The sequence below is a fragment of the Acanthochromis polyacanthus genome, chromosome 19 (genome assembly GCF_021347895.1).
Source record: "Acanthochromis polyacanthus isolate Apoly-LR-REF ecotype Palm Island chromosome 19, KAUST_Apoly_ChrSc, whole genome shotgun sequence".
Lineage (NCBI taxonomy): Eukaryota > Metazoa > Chordata > Actinopteri > Pomacentridae > Acanthochromis > Acanthochromis polyacanthus.
The window spans coordinates 19807510-19823657 of NC_067131.1; the positions used below are offsets into that span (position 1 = coordinate 19807510).

At 41.5% G+C, this 16148-nt stretch overlaps 1 protein-coding gene across 2 annotated transcripts in view; it reads right to left on the reverse strand.

Moving 5' to 3' along the window:
* LOC110970692 (ras-associating and dilute domain-containing protein-like) overlaps positions 1–16148 on the reverse strand; it is a 37206-nt gene that overhangs the window by 7797 nt on the left and 13261 nt on the right. For both annotated transcript variants that reach the window (XM_051939865.1, XM_051939866.1), the window contains exons 6-12: positions 15378–15674; positions 14829–15245; positions 14331–14368; positions 14012–14241; positions 13517–13629; positions 7770–8025; positions 2851–3023 (exon numbers count right to left, since the gene is read on the reverse strand). In XM_051939865.1, coding sequence (XP_051795825.1) covers positions 2851–3023; positions 7770–8025; positions 13517–13629; positions 14012–14241; positions 14331–14368; positions 14829–15245; positions 15378–15674 — 1524 coding nt within the window. The remainder of the gene's footprint in view (positions 1–2850; positions 3024–7769; positions 8026–13516; positions 13630–14011; positions 14242–14330; positions 14369–14828; positions 15246–15377; positions 15675–16148) is intronic.

Below are 16148 nucleotides of genomic sequence, written 5' to 3' on the forward strand. Positions count from 1 at the left end.
GTTGCCACCCTCAGCAGGACATTGAACCCTGACACACTGCAAAAATTGCTCAAGTGCTAAGGTGTTCACCCAGGTTCCAGACTCCCCAGCTCCAAATCTTACTGAGCATCTGTGGGATGTCCCAATATAATGGTCGTCCAGCCAAACTGAGCAATCATGGGAGAAGAGCCTTGGTGAGAGGTAAAGAAGAACCCAAAGATCACTGTGGCTGAGCTCCAGAGATGCAGTCGGGAGATAGGAGAAAGTTCCACAAAGTCAACTATCACTGCATCCCTCCACCAGTCGGGGCTTTATGGCAGAGTGGCCCAATGGAAGCCTCTCCTCAGTGCAAGACACATGAAAGCCTGCACAGAGTTTGCCAAAAAACACATGAAGGACTCCCAGACTATGAGAAATAAGATTCTCTGGTCTGATAAGACCAAGATTGAACTTTTTGGTGTTAATTCTAAGCGGTATGTGTGGAGAAAACCAGGCACTGCTCATCACCTGCCCAATACAATCCCTACAGTGAAACATGGTGGTGGGAGCATCATGTTGTGGGGGTGTTTTTCAGCTGCAGGGACAGGACGACTGGTTGCAATTGAAGGATGGATGAATGCGGCCAACTACAGAGATATCCTGGAGGAAAACCTCTTCCAGAGTGCTCAGGACCTCAGACTGGGCCGAAGGTTCACCTTTAACAGGAAGATGACCCTAAGCACACAGCTAAAATAACAAAGGAGTGGCTTCAGAACAACTCTGTGACCGTTCTTGACTGGCCCAGCCAGAGCCCTGACCTAAACCCAATTGAGCATCTCTGGAGAGACTTCAAAATGGCTGTCCACCAACGTTCACCATCCAACCTGACAGAACTGGAGAGGATCTGTAAGGAAGAATGGCAGAGGATCCCCAAATCCAGGTGTGAAAAACTTGTTGCATCATTCCCAAGAAGACTCATGGCTGTACTAGCTGAAAAGGGTGCTTCTACTCAATACTGAGCACAGGGTCTGAATACTTATGACCATGTGATGTTTCAGTTTTTCTTTTTTAATACATTTGCAAAAATTTCTACATTTCTGTTTTTTTCTGTCAAGATGGGGTGCTGAGTGTACATTAATGAGAAATAAAATGAACTTTTTTGATTTTGGCAAATGGCTGCAATGACACAGAGAGTGAAAAATTTCAAGGGGTCTGAATACTTTCGGTACCCACTGTATACACTGTAAGTTATTATGAACACTGTTCTGTTAATTTGACAGAGATCAGAAAATACAGCAGTAGGTTGCAACAAAATGATAAGTCGATGATATACACATCATATTTGAGGTCACTCCTTTTGTAAAAATGTATCTTTTCCAGTGCCTCTTCCTGTGGTTGTGTGTGTCGATGGAATTGGCCGTGTTCAACTTGCTTTCCGTCTGCCGGAAATCATCCAGCACACCTCAGGTTCGTCAGCAGGATATGAACTTTGGATCAACTCTTCGTTCTCCACCAGATTGTTCTTCCTGCTCATGTGGTTTTGACTCCTAGTCACCAGCCAGACAAACATCCCCTGAATCCTCACACTGGAGAATCTACCTACAGCTCGACGCCTCTAAGCTCCACTCCACAGTCATGTACAGTCCGTAGAGACACATAACACATTCCTCACTGCACCCAACACTTCAGCCAATCAGTCTCAGCCACCCAATTAGCTGACCTACCGGGAAGTTCACTCAGATTGTGCTCGACACCAACCAGATGCTCTCCGATGTTCTGAGATCCAGGCTCAAGAATACAAGAATCATCATGATCAGCTCCTACCCTCTGGAAGAGTTTAACTTTTCATAGAAGAGCTGCTCAGACTTTGACACTAAGTCATCGCTGCACTTCTTCTTTTTGACATTTGATCCAGTACTGATCTCACCATGACTCCCTCACTTTCTTCAAACACTCATACCATAAACAAATTTTTTAGACATGGTATTTTATAGTTTTATTTTGTATTTATTAGTAAAGTATCTTGGTATGCTTTATATGGCTTTTTGATATTTTGCATGATATTTTGATATAATGTTAAACCAGTGGAGACATGACAGTACATGTTGCACTTCAACAGTCAATCAGTCAAGTGGCATGCCATTCACTGCAGGCGATCATTTCTCTACATCTAATCTGATCTTTTGGTTTCCGAATTGTGACTGCTGCCCGTTCGATGTGTAGCCATGATGCCAGTCCATCTATTTTTTCATTCTCTGTCTGCCTCGTCCTCTCTTCTATTAATTTTTCCAGTTGTGACAATATGTTCCAATGTCTCTTTCCTGATGATGTGTCCAAAAAAATGTTGCTTGCCATTTCCTAATTTTGTTCAGTAGCGTATAATTTGTGTTTTGTCATTTTAAAACATCTTTATTGCTTAACTTCTAGAGTGAGCAGAACCAAATATTTTAAATTAAAACTGTGTAGTTTTTCCTTTTTACTACCAAATGTTGAGAAGTCATTTCTGCTCAATTGAGCCTGGAGAGGGAGTAGACTGACAGAAGATTTACAGAGGGCCTTTAGTTTCTGCAGCACTTTGAATTCCCTTTTTTAAAGTGCAAGATCTGAGCAAGGAGTGAAACCATACCATCAGCTGCTGTACGTAGTAAGACAGGAAGCTGTAATTTTCAGGGTAGACTGCAGTTCTGTTCAACCAGATTACATTTGAGCATAAAAGTCTATTTGTGGTAGACTCCAAAAGACAAGCCAGACAAGCATTAAACTTTCAGGATATCATTTTTTGCCCGCCTTGTAAAAACTGCATCGTTCAACCCTCAGCTATGTGTCTGCTGATGATTTATAGTGGGATAATCATAACTCTGCAGAAGGTATGGTGTGTGTTTATCTCTTTACCTGCAGTAAATTCTTTCGAGGTGTAGCCAGCAGATTGATAGCAGAAGAGAGGGTGTGCGTGTGCTCGGAGGCCACTTCCCCCAGTCCAGCTGCATGGGCCCAGTCTAAGAGTGAGTCCAGATTGGCCCGCATTCGCACGCCTCTGGACCACTGGTAGAAGCCTGGCTCTGAGCCTGTGTACACATCAGCAGAGAGTCATCTCTGAAATGAATTCTTTGTTCATCATCATTTAGCAACACTACAGGAACAACATTCATGTGTTTCTCACTGCTGCAGACAACTTGTTCACATTAGGATGTATAAAAAAAAGCTGAGTTTATCAGGAGACATGTCCATAATCAAAAACTGGAAGAAACATCATGGCAAAACAACAATCCAGAGGCAGATTTAAAGTCAAGTGTACAGTGCCTATCATAAGTATTCACCCCCTTTGATGTTTTACCCTTTTATTGCTTTCATAAATCAATCATGGTCAATAAAATTTAGCTTTTTTAACAAAAAAAATTATTGGAAAAAATTCTTTAATGTCAAAGTGAAAACAGATTTTTATAAAGTAATGTTAATGAAAGAAAATTATATAAATGAAAAAAATGGCCAAAAAGCTCAATTTTGGTCTCATCAGACCAAAGAATCTTTTTCCACTTGACCATGGAGTCTTCCACGTGCTTTTTGGCAAACTCTAGTCAAGATCTAATATGACTTTTCTTCAACAGTGGCTTTCTCATTGCCACTCTCCCATAAATCTTTGACCGGTGAAGAACCCGGGCAGCAGTTGCTACATGCACAGTCTCTCCCATCTCAGCAGCTGAAGCTTGTAACTCCTTCAGAGTAGTTGTAGGGGTCTTGGTGGCTTCTCTCACTAGTCTCCTACTTGCACGGTCACTCAGTTAACGAGGGTGGCCTGATCTAGGCAGATTCACACAAGTGCCATATTCCTTCCATTTCTTGATAATTGATTTCACTGAACTCCGGGGGATGTTCAGTGCCTTGGAAATTTTTTTGTAACCATCCCCTGAATTGTACTTCTCAATAACCCTTTCCCTGAGTTGCTTAGAGTGTTCTTCTGTCTTCATGGTGTAATGGTAGCCAGGAATACTGATCAACCGCTCTCTGGACCCTTCAGTCACAGGTGTTTTACAACTCAATCACTTGAAACACACCCACACCACTCAGGTGATCTTCATTTCACTAATTGTGAGACTATCGGCAACAATTTGATGGACCTCTATTGAATTAGACCATTAAATTAAAAAGGGGGTGAATAACTATGCAAACAATTATTTCTATTTGTATAATTTTCTTTCATTAACATTATTTTATAGAAATCTGTTTTCACTTTGACATTAAAGAGTTTTTTCCAATAAATGTTTTTGTTAAAAAAGCTAAATTTTATTGACCATGATTGATTTATGAAAGCAATAAAAGGGTAAACCATCAAAGGGGGTGAATACTTATGATAGGCACTGTACCTCTCACAAGAGGAACAAATGTGCATGAATCACCAGTTAAAATAGTTCCCATACTTATTTACCAAAAAAATAATGGTGACATATACACCGATCAGTCACAACACTGTGACCACTGACAGAGGAAGTGAGTAACATTGATCATCTTGGTGTAATGTGTAATGTTCTTCTGGGAAACCTTGAGTGAATGTTTGACATGTACCACCCACTTTTTTTATTTTTGAAAAAGATTTTTTTTGGGCGTTTTTCAGCTTTATTGATAGAACAGCAGTGAGAGAGCGAGATGGGAAAGTGGGGAGAAGAATGGGGGAAGGACCTGCAGCAAAGGGCCATGAGCTGGATTCAAACACATGACTTCTGCATCGGGGAATAAAGCCCTACAACCTGTTGAGCTATACCTGACCGCCTTCATGTTGATGTTTGACATGTACCACCCACCTAAACATGACGAGCAATCCCCCCAGCCCCTGACTTCCCGATGGCAACAGCAGTCCTTGATGCCAATTTCCACTCTCAGCAGGACAATGCACCCCGACACACTACAGAAACCTCTCACCAGTGGCTCGGGGAACACAACAGAGCTAAGGTGTTCACCTGGGTTCCACACTCCCCCAGAGCCAAGTCTTACTGAGCATCTGTGGGATGCTCCAGGAAAAGCCTGATCTAGGTCCCACCCTGCAACCCACAGGACCCACAGAATCAGAGGAGTTTTTAGAATCATAAAGGAGACCAACACAATATTAGGCAGGTGGTCATAATGTTATGCCTGATTGGTATATATTTGTAGAAAACTATAACATTTAACATACTGGATAGTCACAGAGCTCAGAAACATACTGAGCCAATTAACATGTAGATATTGACATGTAGATGGAGATATTTTAACTCCCCCAAAGTGGTGGTGAGTTCTTTTGAAAATCTTCAGACTTCTGCATACTCACCAGTGTGCAGAAGTCTTGAATAGCGAAATTTATTAGTGCGATGTTTCAGTATTGTTATTGGACTTTCACCCAGAACAAAAATCTTTGCCTCCTGTTTGAGTTGCCTTTGTGAAAATCTACAGAACCTGTTGTTTTAGAAAAATGACCAAACCTTCAGTGACTACCTATTAAGAGCTTCAGTTGGAACCATTCTTCTTGGAACTGATTGGGTTTTTGTTTTGTGAAAAAAAACATAAAAAGATAGAACGCATGCCGCATCATATAACTTGGTGTCTGCTTACAGCTTCTTTTTTGACAGCAGAAGTCCTTGTGTTTCACTGTTCACTCTGCACACTTCAGAGGTTTTACACAGGAGAGGCCAAATCTCTGTACTGCCACTAGGGAGCAGGGCAGTCACAGCTAAACATCTATGCGGTCGAGCCAACACTTGTGGTCTTGAGCACTTACATGCTGGTTTATGAGCCTGCAGGTAGTAGACCAGAGTGTCTCACGTCAGAAAAATGCCAAAACACACCGTGTGCTTAACTCACACTCGATGCATCACAGTCTACTGAGCCAGTGCAGAAGGAAATTGAAGAAGCTAAAGTTTATACACATGTCAGTGTGATTGTTATTCTTCATGTCCAAACATGACAAAGTTATAGCAAAACCTCCACTGGTGTCATATTAACAGTATGTTCCTCATGGTGCACCTGCTAAGCAGGGGTGGAAGGTATTTAGTCAGGTACCTCATGTACTTGTTTGTGCTCTACTGAGGTACCTTTCCTGTTGTCGTACTTTACTCTCCATTACATATATCTAAAGATTTTAGGTACGAGTTACTTTTAGATTTAGTCTGATAATACAACACATAAACAACAATTATGATGTTAAATTATGGATTAAATTAATATTGTATTGGTCTTAGGAGAATTTCACAAACTACCCAACAGATAAACTACATTAAAATGTCAAAATTCCCTTTGTTAACTTCAACATTAAAGTGATGAACAGATTAATTCATCACTATTAAAATCCAGTGATGCACATTATTCTGAAATATGCCCCTCTTTAAAATGAGTACTTTTACTTTAGGTAAATTTAAATGAATGACTTTATGATTTGACTTGTAACAGAATATTTCTACACTGTGGTGTCAGTATGTTCACTTCTGGTGGTAAACAGTAGAAAGCATCGTTGTGATGGAAGACGTTGCCATAAGTCAGACGTCACTCAGAGCTGCAGTGTTGAAATGAGAGTGTAAAAGCTATCAAGAACATTTCCAATATGCAACTGTAGAGTATTATGCATTATGAATTTCATGTGGTACCCTCACTCAGTGTCAGAACTCTATTTAAACCAAAAGAGGACACATAGAAGACCTAGAAAAGCACTGCACTTTTCTGTCTAGGATCCTGCATCAATGATGACAATTATTTCAGTGATTTCATTGGTCAGTGGTCAGAGCAGTTTTAACGGCTTTAGGTCTTATTAAAGCTAGCTGGGCAGTATAGATAGTGATATACTCTAATCAAAGGTGGGCCTAACAGTGTAAAAATACTTAGAATGAAAAATAAGTGGATAACCTGCTATTCTTGATCTGTGATAGGGGCCCTAATGCTTTGTAAAGGTCAGGCACCATATATTCACTAACTAGCCACCACATTAAAACCACTGATGAGTAAAGTGAATTCCATTGATTATCTTGTTACAATGAATTGTTCTGCAGGCAAATCACAGGTCCTGGGTATCATATGTTACTTCAACACATACCACACACGTAAATATTGTTGCAGCTCAAGGAACATGACCAAGGATCCACGAGGTAGACCCAGCCTCCAAAATCCATGGATCCCAATTTGATCAAGCCTCCAAATAAATCCCAGAACAAGCCTGATCCAATGAGGCCCTAGCCTGCAACCCACAGGACCCAAAAGGTCCACTATCGATGTCTCCAACAGGTCAGAGCAGTTTTGGCAGCAGAAAGTGGAGCAACACAATATTACAGGTGGGTTTATGTTATGGCTGATTGGTGTAAAGTACATTTAGGTTTAGATACTGCATTTTTATATGTATATGTACATGAACATATAGTCAAATGTTTGGAGACACTGTTGTAATGCTACTTAGAAGGTTTATCAGAGCTCTGAGCAGAAATTGAGCTCGTGATAAAGATGCAGGTAAACCTGAGCAAACCCAGCAAGAAAATAAATAATAAAGTGTGCCTCAGTGTTAGAGGAGTGAATGAATTCCTTGCTTGGGAATATGAGGGGAGAAGGAACATTATTTGGATTTTCAGTCAAGCGTAAACTACAACAAAGGCAGAAAAAGTTCTATAGGAAACACTTGTTTCTTTTTAATGTACAGTCAGAAAGGGTGAGGTAAGAGAATTAGGCCAAAGCTGATTAAGACATGTAATGTGAGTTACCACGTCATACAAGATTAACCAAACTTGCCCAGCTCTAAGAGCAGGCCCAGCCAGTGTACGATAGCTGATAAACAGGTGATGTGCTCTAGACTCTGATGCTGTTACCTCTCTCCATTAGTGAGTTGAAGAGTGATGCGTTGATAAAGTAGAAGAGGTAGCCGATGAGCTGACAGGAGATCTCGTGATGGACCTGACAGTCCGACAGTAGCATCCAGCTCTCGGTCAGGACCTCCACCACCTGCTGGATCTCCAATGGGACCTGCAGTCCGGCACCCAGGACCTGAGCACTCTCTCCAGCCCCCTTGTGACTCTCCCTGAATGGATTGCAGTTCAGAAGTTCGGGCAGGATTGGGTAAAGGACCTGGCAAGTCAGAAAAGCAAATGTGTAGCTGAGAATGACTCACTCATCCATGTGGAGCTGGAGATTGTTGACAATTCCTGTGGGTCAGTTTGAGGTTGGAAAAGCTAACGTTGTGTGGTGGATGTTCTGATCACTGGGATAAACTAAAACATGTAACCCTCTAATGCAGACTTCAGACCACCCATACAGTCTCTGCATGTCTGTCCCTCACACTACAGTATAGCTGATATAAGATTAGTTTGACACAACCAGCAGGCGCAGCATTAAAGGAAGACAGAGTTTCTAACATTTCCTCCCTTTCAGACAAAGGTCCTCGCTTTTCTTCAGGGCGAACCCGGACAACGGCCGCTTTGTTCGGGCTAATTGTACACAGACATCCCCCTTCCCCTTCAATCTCGCTCTTACACCCACCAAGCATCCGAGGCCAGCGCCAGCCGTAGATCCACATTCCTAAAAAGCTGAATATGGCTCATGTGGGCTTGGCATGGTGTTGCAACAAGGACTGCTGAGTGAAGAGTTCTGAAGGAATCCACCCTGAGCAGATCAGTTTACATTTACTGTAGGCCCCTCCAGGCAGGCAGGCCGAACACGAACAGGAGAACATAACAGCCACGGCTCCCATCACACATGAGGCAATGGATATGGCCGAGCATTAAACCAAATCATCTTGCAAGTGTTGTTGGTTGGAACATGTCGCTCAGCGGAGCCAAGCCAGAGAGGATTCACTCACTCAGCAGTGATTCTAGGATTACCACATGCATCTATGGCACGTATTAGGCTGGAGACAAAATATAAAATGCATTGTCTGCTTATTTGTGCATTCATTGTGACGGACAAATAAACACACAGTCTGCCCGCAAGCCTGTTAAAGTACGCCGTTTATTCATCACGACATGTCATCAGCTGCAATAGCTGCTCACCAGTGGCGCCTTTTGTTTTCCATCCCACAGCAATAACCCTCGCATCGCATGGACTAGCATAAAATATCCCAAATAAACAGAGATTTAAGAAAATGTTACCACGTCTGTTGTGCTTTTGATCAGGATTGGCTGTCAAGACGGTAGAATTAGTGTCACTGTCTGTGTCGTTAAATGGAGGTTGAAGGTGAGCTGAGGGAAAAATAAACTGTGTGCTCAGTGTTTCTGTCTGTTGTCGAACGTTAATTTCTGACACTACAGTGAGTTTTGACAAATATCCCTCCGTCTGCTGAACCCTGTGAACCTGCTAGTGAAAGGACAGGATCACTGCTAATCATTAGGCCTTAGATGAGATAACTGTGTGGACTGACACCAGCGAAAACACAACATTCCTCGTAGATCAAAACTGTCTGCGGAGTGACAGTCATGATGGATGACACGACACGCATGGATTAACAGGCAAGACCAAAAAAAACTGAGACCATGTCAGAAGAAGGTCAGCTAAATGTGAAAAGCAGAATGGCCAAACAATGAGAAACCAGATTCTACGCCCTCCTCATTCAGACAGCAACCAAAGCTGTGTATTACAGCCAGTGTTGGGCAGAGAAACATTCCTTAATAATGATTTACAGTAATGTTTCCATTGTTCACAGATGAGTACAGTGGTGTAATTACAGCAGTGCTGGAACTGAAGTACAATCTTGAGGTTCAAATTTTAAGCTTCTTATCCTTTTTTTTACTTTTATATTTAGACACCACATTCAATTGATTTACAATTTTACTTACAGGAGAGACATGGATACATGACTAATGATATAACGCACATATTGTATCTTTTACTTACACAAGTACATTTAGCTGAATTTCCTTCAATAGTAACATTTTATAGAACTTTCACACTGTGATATAGTAATTTTTTCAGAGGTAAACATTCAGAATTCCACTTCTGTGTTACATTTGTTAATCCCAATAAAGCTTCAACTAATATTACCATCATCTTCATTTTTTTTTCTCTTCCTATAAAACGTCAGACAATAGGGAGAAATGGCTGTTATATGTTATTCCCATATGTCAAGATAAAGACAAACCATTGGGAAGTTGAAACAAACCAAAGTTCATCACTATAATGATTATCAAAAGAGTTTCAAATCAATTTACATCAATTAAGTAATCTTGGCAGCTCACACTCAAAGTAATGCAGTGTTACTTCAACATTTTGGAGGCCAGTATGTTTTTAATCTGAATTTAGTTTGTTGTCTATTTTGTAACTGTGTGTCAAGTGGATAAAGTGATAATGACATGTTAGCTTAGCACAGAGGATGGAGGTCATAGACTGCATAACAAAGATGGTCCAATGTCTGGGTTTCAAAAATGGAAGCCAAAGTGGAAGTTCCTCAAACCTGCATTCATTCTAACAATCAGCAGGGGGCGACTCCTGATAATTAAAATGTTTTGATTGTATGGAAGTCTATGAGAAAAATACTTTGTTGTTACTTGTTTTGTTACCTTAGTAAACATTTTCCTAATGAGTGTATGGTCTAAAATGTTAGTCTGAAGTCTCCTTCAGTGCAACATGATGTTCATTTTGTAAGTTATGGTCTCATTTAAAGGAAAACAGATGATAAAGTGGGATGAGCTTTTGTGGTGGTGATACCTGGTTACTGGCAGATTGCTGCTGTATCAGTGTGTATCATGTCCATGAGAAGAGCAAGATGGTGGTTTAAGGTTTTAAAAAGGAGTTCATAAATAAATAGGTAACGTCACAGCGGCTACATCCATCTACATCAAACAGTCTAATGGAGTTAGAAGGACTTGGCAACTTTTGCAACACGAGAAAAAGAACACTGCAGTAATAAGAAGTTGTCTAATATCCACTGGTAGCACCAATATGCAGAAGTGACCTGGGTTTTATCCACAGTCTGAGGATGTTCCTGAGGTTAAGCCAACTGTCGCTGCTGGTGATCGTGAAAACTCATGCTGGCATGTGAATGCAGAAGCTGGAAGCTGTTTAATGGAAGGAGTAATGGAAAGTAACAAGTAACTACTTATATCTACTTTGCAGTAAATAGTGAAGAAATTGCATTTATTTTTTTAGTTAAGTAATTTGATATTTTTTCCTTTGTTGACTTGTCCAGCCTCTCATCGGAGGTGGAACAGTGTTAAACAGTTGAGTGTAAAATCCAATGCAAGCACAAATGGTCATCTTCATGATAGGCTACAATGACAAAGGTAAAGCAATGCATAGCTGGACGTTACACTTGTATATTGTAAGTTGCAGTCATGAATGTCAGATTTTTAGATTATTTATGGTTTTGCTGACAAAACCACATCTGGAAGTAATTTGATTCGTCAGGCAGATTTGCTTAGAGAATGACTGCTATCTGAGAGTAGGTAGTTAGATAACCACATCCTACTGCACTGAGCAAAAATGTGCTGTCTCAGACTTACAGGACAGCAACTACTGACGAACGTCTATAGTTTCCTCTTTGGAGATCCACTGTGATTTCACTGACTGCCTGCATGGAAAACCGATAGTGAAGAAGACTTAAACGAAGCGCATCAGGGACAAAGTCCATCTAAGTTCCAGCTGGCTGGACATGTGAGACCTGGACTTGGCTGCTGCAGTATGTCAGTTCTGTGCTGCATTGTGCTGTCTCTGATAGGTTCAGTAGTTGACATGACACATGGACATGGATCTGTGCTCTGTCATTCTTCAGCTGCTGATCTGGAGCATGAAGGCCACTGGAAATGGAGATTGTGTTATTTCTGATTCAAGTCCCGATTGAGGAGGAAGAATTTTTGAAAAAAGAGTAATTTATATGTCATTGTGTGAACCTAAATAGGCCAATCTGTTCATTAGTATTTTCTGGATGCTGTTTTGACCCACACCCACACAGCTCAAGTGGAAATTTGTCTGAAACTTTCCTGGGCACAATTCCATGGGTGTGGTGCTTCAGTAAGAATGCACACAACTGAATACTGTGGCTACAATGAAATATTATTTTCTCTTTTTCCAATGAACACTGTGCGTGTAAAGCACAATTCAGCCCAATGCAAACACACAGTGTGTAACCCTGCTTTTTAAGGTGCAGTTTTAAGAGGCCTTGGTAGTTTGGGAAAGTATTGACTTTCCTGTTGAGAGTTAAACGAGAAGGTTGATTTCCTCACATGTATGTGTGTCGAGGATGGAACCAGAACAAAGAGGTAATTAACTAGCTTAGTATAAAGACTGAGAAGCAGGAGTCTACCCAACATATGATGATGCAAAAAATCTTTAAAATAAAAAAAGGCAAATTTGAAGGATGGCCATTTTCCACATATCATGCGGGGTCATTAAACTGTTCCTTAAGACTTGTGCTCTCTTGCGGATGCACACATGGCCATCTGTGGACACCCACTGTTGGAACTGTTATACTCCTTTCTAGTCTGCTTTGAGAACACGTTTGATACATCTGTAGTAGGTCAACATTTGCCAAGCATTCTGCCAAGGACATGCATAACTGCCCTTGTAGTGGAATCACTTTACAGACGTGTATACTGAGGGTATTAGTATGAATATTAGCAGATCTGGGCAGATGATAAAATTCACATCAGCTGGACCCTTATTGAAGCGGTTGTTGAAAGTATGACATAAAAATAGATGTTAAGCACAAAATTTATTTCAAATAAACAAGTGTCAATATTTTTTGGGCACTTAAGGGCAGTGTAACAACCTGTATGTGATAAATCAACATATTAGTTGTCAGGAATGAGCTGCTTTTTTACACATTCAGGATAGTAAACAATGGAAAGATGAGAATTTTTTGGAGTCATGTTTCTGGACATCCCATTAAGGTATGTCCACAATTTTTTCACTCTCCTTTCAGCTCTGGTTTGGATTTCTTAAGAGGAATGTGGTTATTTAGTTGATAAATGCTCTCTCTTGTCAGTGGGGAAGAGCATGCTGTAATTTGATCCATTGTTAATGTAAAAATATTGATTAGTGCAGCTTTAACATCTTGACTTATACAGATTTATTGGCTGAGGAGCAGCTGCTGCTCCTGTTTTTTGGTTTTCAGTGTTTTAAAGGGCAACACATGGGCCTCGGCAGTGCACTTGACATTGATGAATCTAAGACGGTGCAATGCGAGGGTTCCTTGCCAATATGAATGGCAATCATCCTCCCCCAACACACACACACACACACACACACACACACACACACACACACACACACACAGACACACACACACACACACACACACACACACACAAAAAGGTTCTTCGTGCCCCGTCTCTCTCCTGTCACAAAGCTCCCAGTGTGGTCTGGTAGTGTGTCTGCTCTAACCATCAGAAAGCTAACTGACTAACGAGGCTCTTTATTCTCAGCATGTCTCTGATTATTTTCATTTCTTAAGACCACACATCATAATCATTGGTGAGTGGACCAGACAGAGCTGCTACACAAGTCTGTTGAGACTCTTCTCTGATGGCCAAAATGGTTGCCTTTAGTGTAGGTGATGATGATGTTTAGGTTCCCATGCAAGACAGCAAACACAACCATTACTTGTTTGTTGTTAACATACGTTTGTTACCTTGGTAATGTAGTATACACACTGCTGGAAGGCCAGCATGATGACCTCCTCTAGGACAGTCATCGTCTCCTCGCTGGGTGAACGGACACAGGACAGACGAAGCTCCAGCAGGGCTGAAACACATATTCACAAACACATGAATACCTATGAAGTGATATGGGCTAGAACAGAACTTATGCCAATAAAATGTGTTTCAGAGATCAAATTGCCAGTGTCTCATCCATCATGTATAGCCCACTTAATCTTCATTAGTGTCGCGGGGGGCTGGAGCCTATCCAAGCTGACTTAAGCTGAAGGCAGGGAACACCCTGGACAGGTTACTATTACAGGGTTACATGTAAGACAAACAATCACACTCACATTCACACCTACAGACAGTTTAGAATCACCAATTAACCTCAGCATGTTTTTGGACTGTGGGAGGGAGCCAGACTACCCTTGGAAAACCAATGCATGCACAGGGAGTCAGTCACTGTCATCACATATATGACTAACCCAAGTTCTCTGCTTCCTTGCTCTCATCATCTTCCCTCTCTTCCTCTTCCTCCTCCTGTCCCTGCTCCTTTCGGGTTCTCCATTCTAGAATAAGAGGCAGCTGATACTGAATGAACTGCAGCAGCTCCAGATTGTTGGACATCCAAGCCACCAGGGGGCGCAGTCCTGAGATCATCTCATGCACGTTCAGACCCTCTAGGTATTCTGGGTGTGGGCCTTCACCACTGAGACTGCAACAGAGGAGAAAATGATCTGCAGTGTTCTTCAGAAACTTTATTATAGGTGATTGCTGGAGAAAAAAAGTGGAGAGTGTGCTTACGCTTCAGGCTGAACTGCAGCAAGGTCCTTGGTTTGCTCCTGCATGAGAAGATTACACATTGGTGGCTTAATGGAGGAAGTGTGAGTCAAAGCTGTTTTAATGTGAATGAGAATGACTGTGGAATGGGACATAAAGTTGAAATGCATAATAAGAGTTAAATAGGCAGCAGACCACAAAGTGAACCCGAAGATCTGAACCTCTGGGACGCCGGTCCATTTTGCTGGTAAATGCGATGGTGCAGATTCCAACAAGACTTGCAGAACTCAGAATATTTATTAAACCCTAACTCAAAGGAACTCTTCACACATGTATTTCATGAGACAGGTGCATAGGAGAGAGACGGCTACTTCCAAAAGTGTCAGACTGCAGCACATCAAGTCAAAATTGTATAAATACATTTATTCGCAACATCTTGGTAGACCAAAACATCGCAAATAAATGAATTTTCATAAATAAAACACTATGCAGTGGCCTGTTTGAAACATTACCATAACTCACCCACATGGCACTCTGAACTCCACTTGCAATAAGCAGCAGGAGTCTGCGGAGGTCTGCGGTTTGAAGACATGCTGATGAATACTGAACACACATGCACAACAAAAAAGAAACAGTCAGCGGTGGACTGTTGTTGATGCTGCTGTTGTTTCCCATGGCAAAAATCTCCTTGACAATACGATCCTGATCCTCAGCCTCATAGTTCAGAGTCAGACTGTGACCTTCAGGGGAACTTAGGAATGGGGGGCCTCTGCTGGGGGGCTGTTTGCTGCTTGTATTCTGGAAGTTACTGCAGGTTGAGATGCAGGTGTTGCAGAGGATCATCTGTCTTGTGTGACTTGTTGCAACTGGAGAGGAGGTGTGGTCGCGTGTCCACGGAGTAGCAGGGAAGCTGGGATCAGGAGCAGCACTATTCATGTCCTTATTTAACAAGAAACACAAGGAGGAATTTGCATACATGGAAAATTGAGAATTAATGAAAAATACAAAATGTTTCATCTTATGAAGGGAAACTAATCTATCTGTCATATTTAGAACACACTGATGTCTCACCTTTTGCGTCACAGCTAAGGGATCTTTGAAAAGAAACAGGTAGTGTTGCCCCAACCCAATAACATCACCCGGGCTAAGTTGTGTGTCATTTCTCAGCACTTCGCCATTCCTTGTGACCACAGCGTCCTGACACAGGCAGAGCATGGTGGGGCCACCGGCGCTGCAGCGATGGAAGCAACAGTGTCTTGGCAGGATATCAGCAGCACACAGAAGAATGTCAGCCTTTGATGCATCTTCATGATCGCTTTTCTGACCAATAGCAATGTTAGGGCCCGCAAGTAGGTAGATGACAAAGTCCTGAGTGCACAGATACATGACAAGTTAAAATACAATCTGCAACAATTCAACATTTTTTGTCTGCATCCCCTGATAATGCTTCAAACTCTTTGCATCCAGTTTTGTAACATCTCTTTGAATTTTTTGTTGATATGTTCCTGTAGGTGGCGATCTTGTCTTAGCGTATTTATACTCATAGTAGTTAACCATTCCCCTGTGTTCCAAATAAACATGGTGAAAAACAATTAAATACACTTACAGGAATAATGCATTTCACGCTGCACTGACGTTTGCCACTTGAGGGCAATATGATAAGTTGCTAACATCCCAACATGATAGTAAATTATACGAGTTTTTATGTGTTACCAGGTGCCAATTTACTATGGAATGTATAAAAAAATGGATGTTGCCAATAGGTCTGAAAAGTAAAGCCAATGGGGAACTATTGTAAACCTTAATTCTTTCTTACAGCCAGCAGGTGGCAACTCCTCTGAT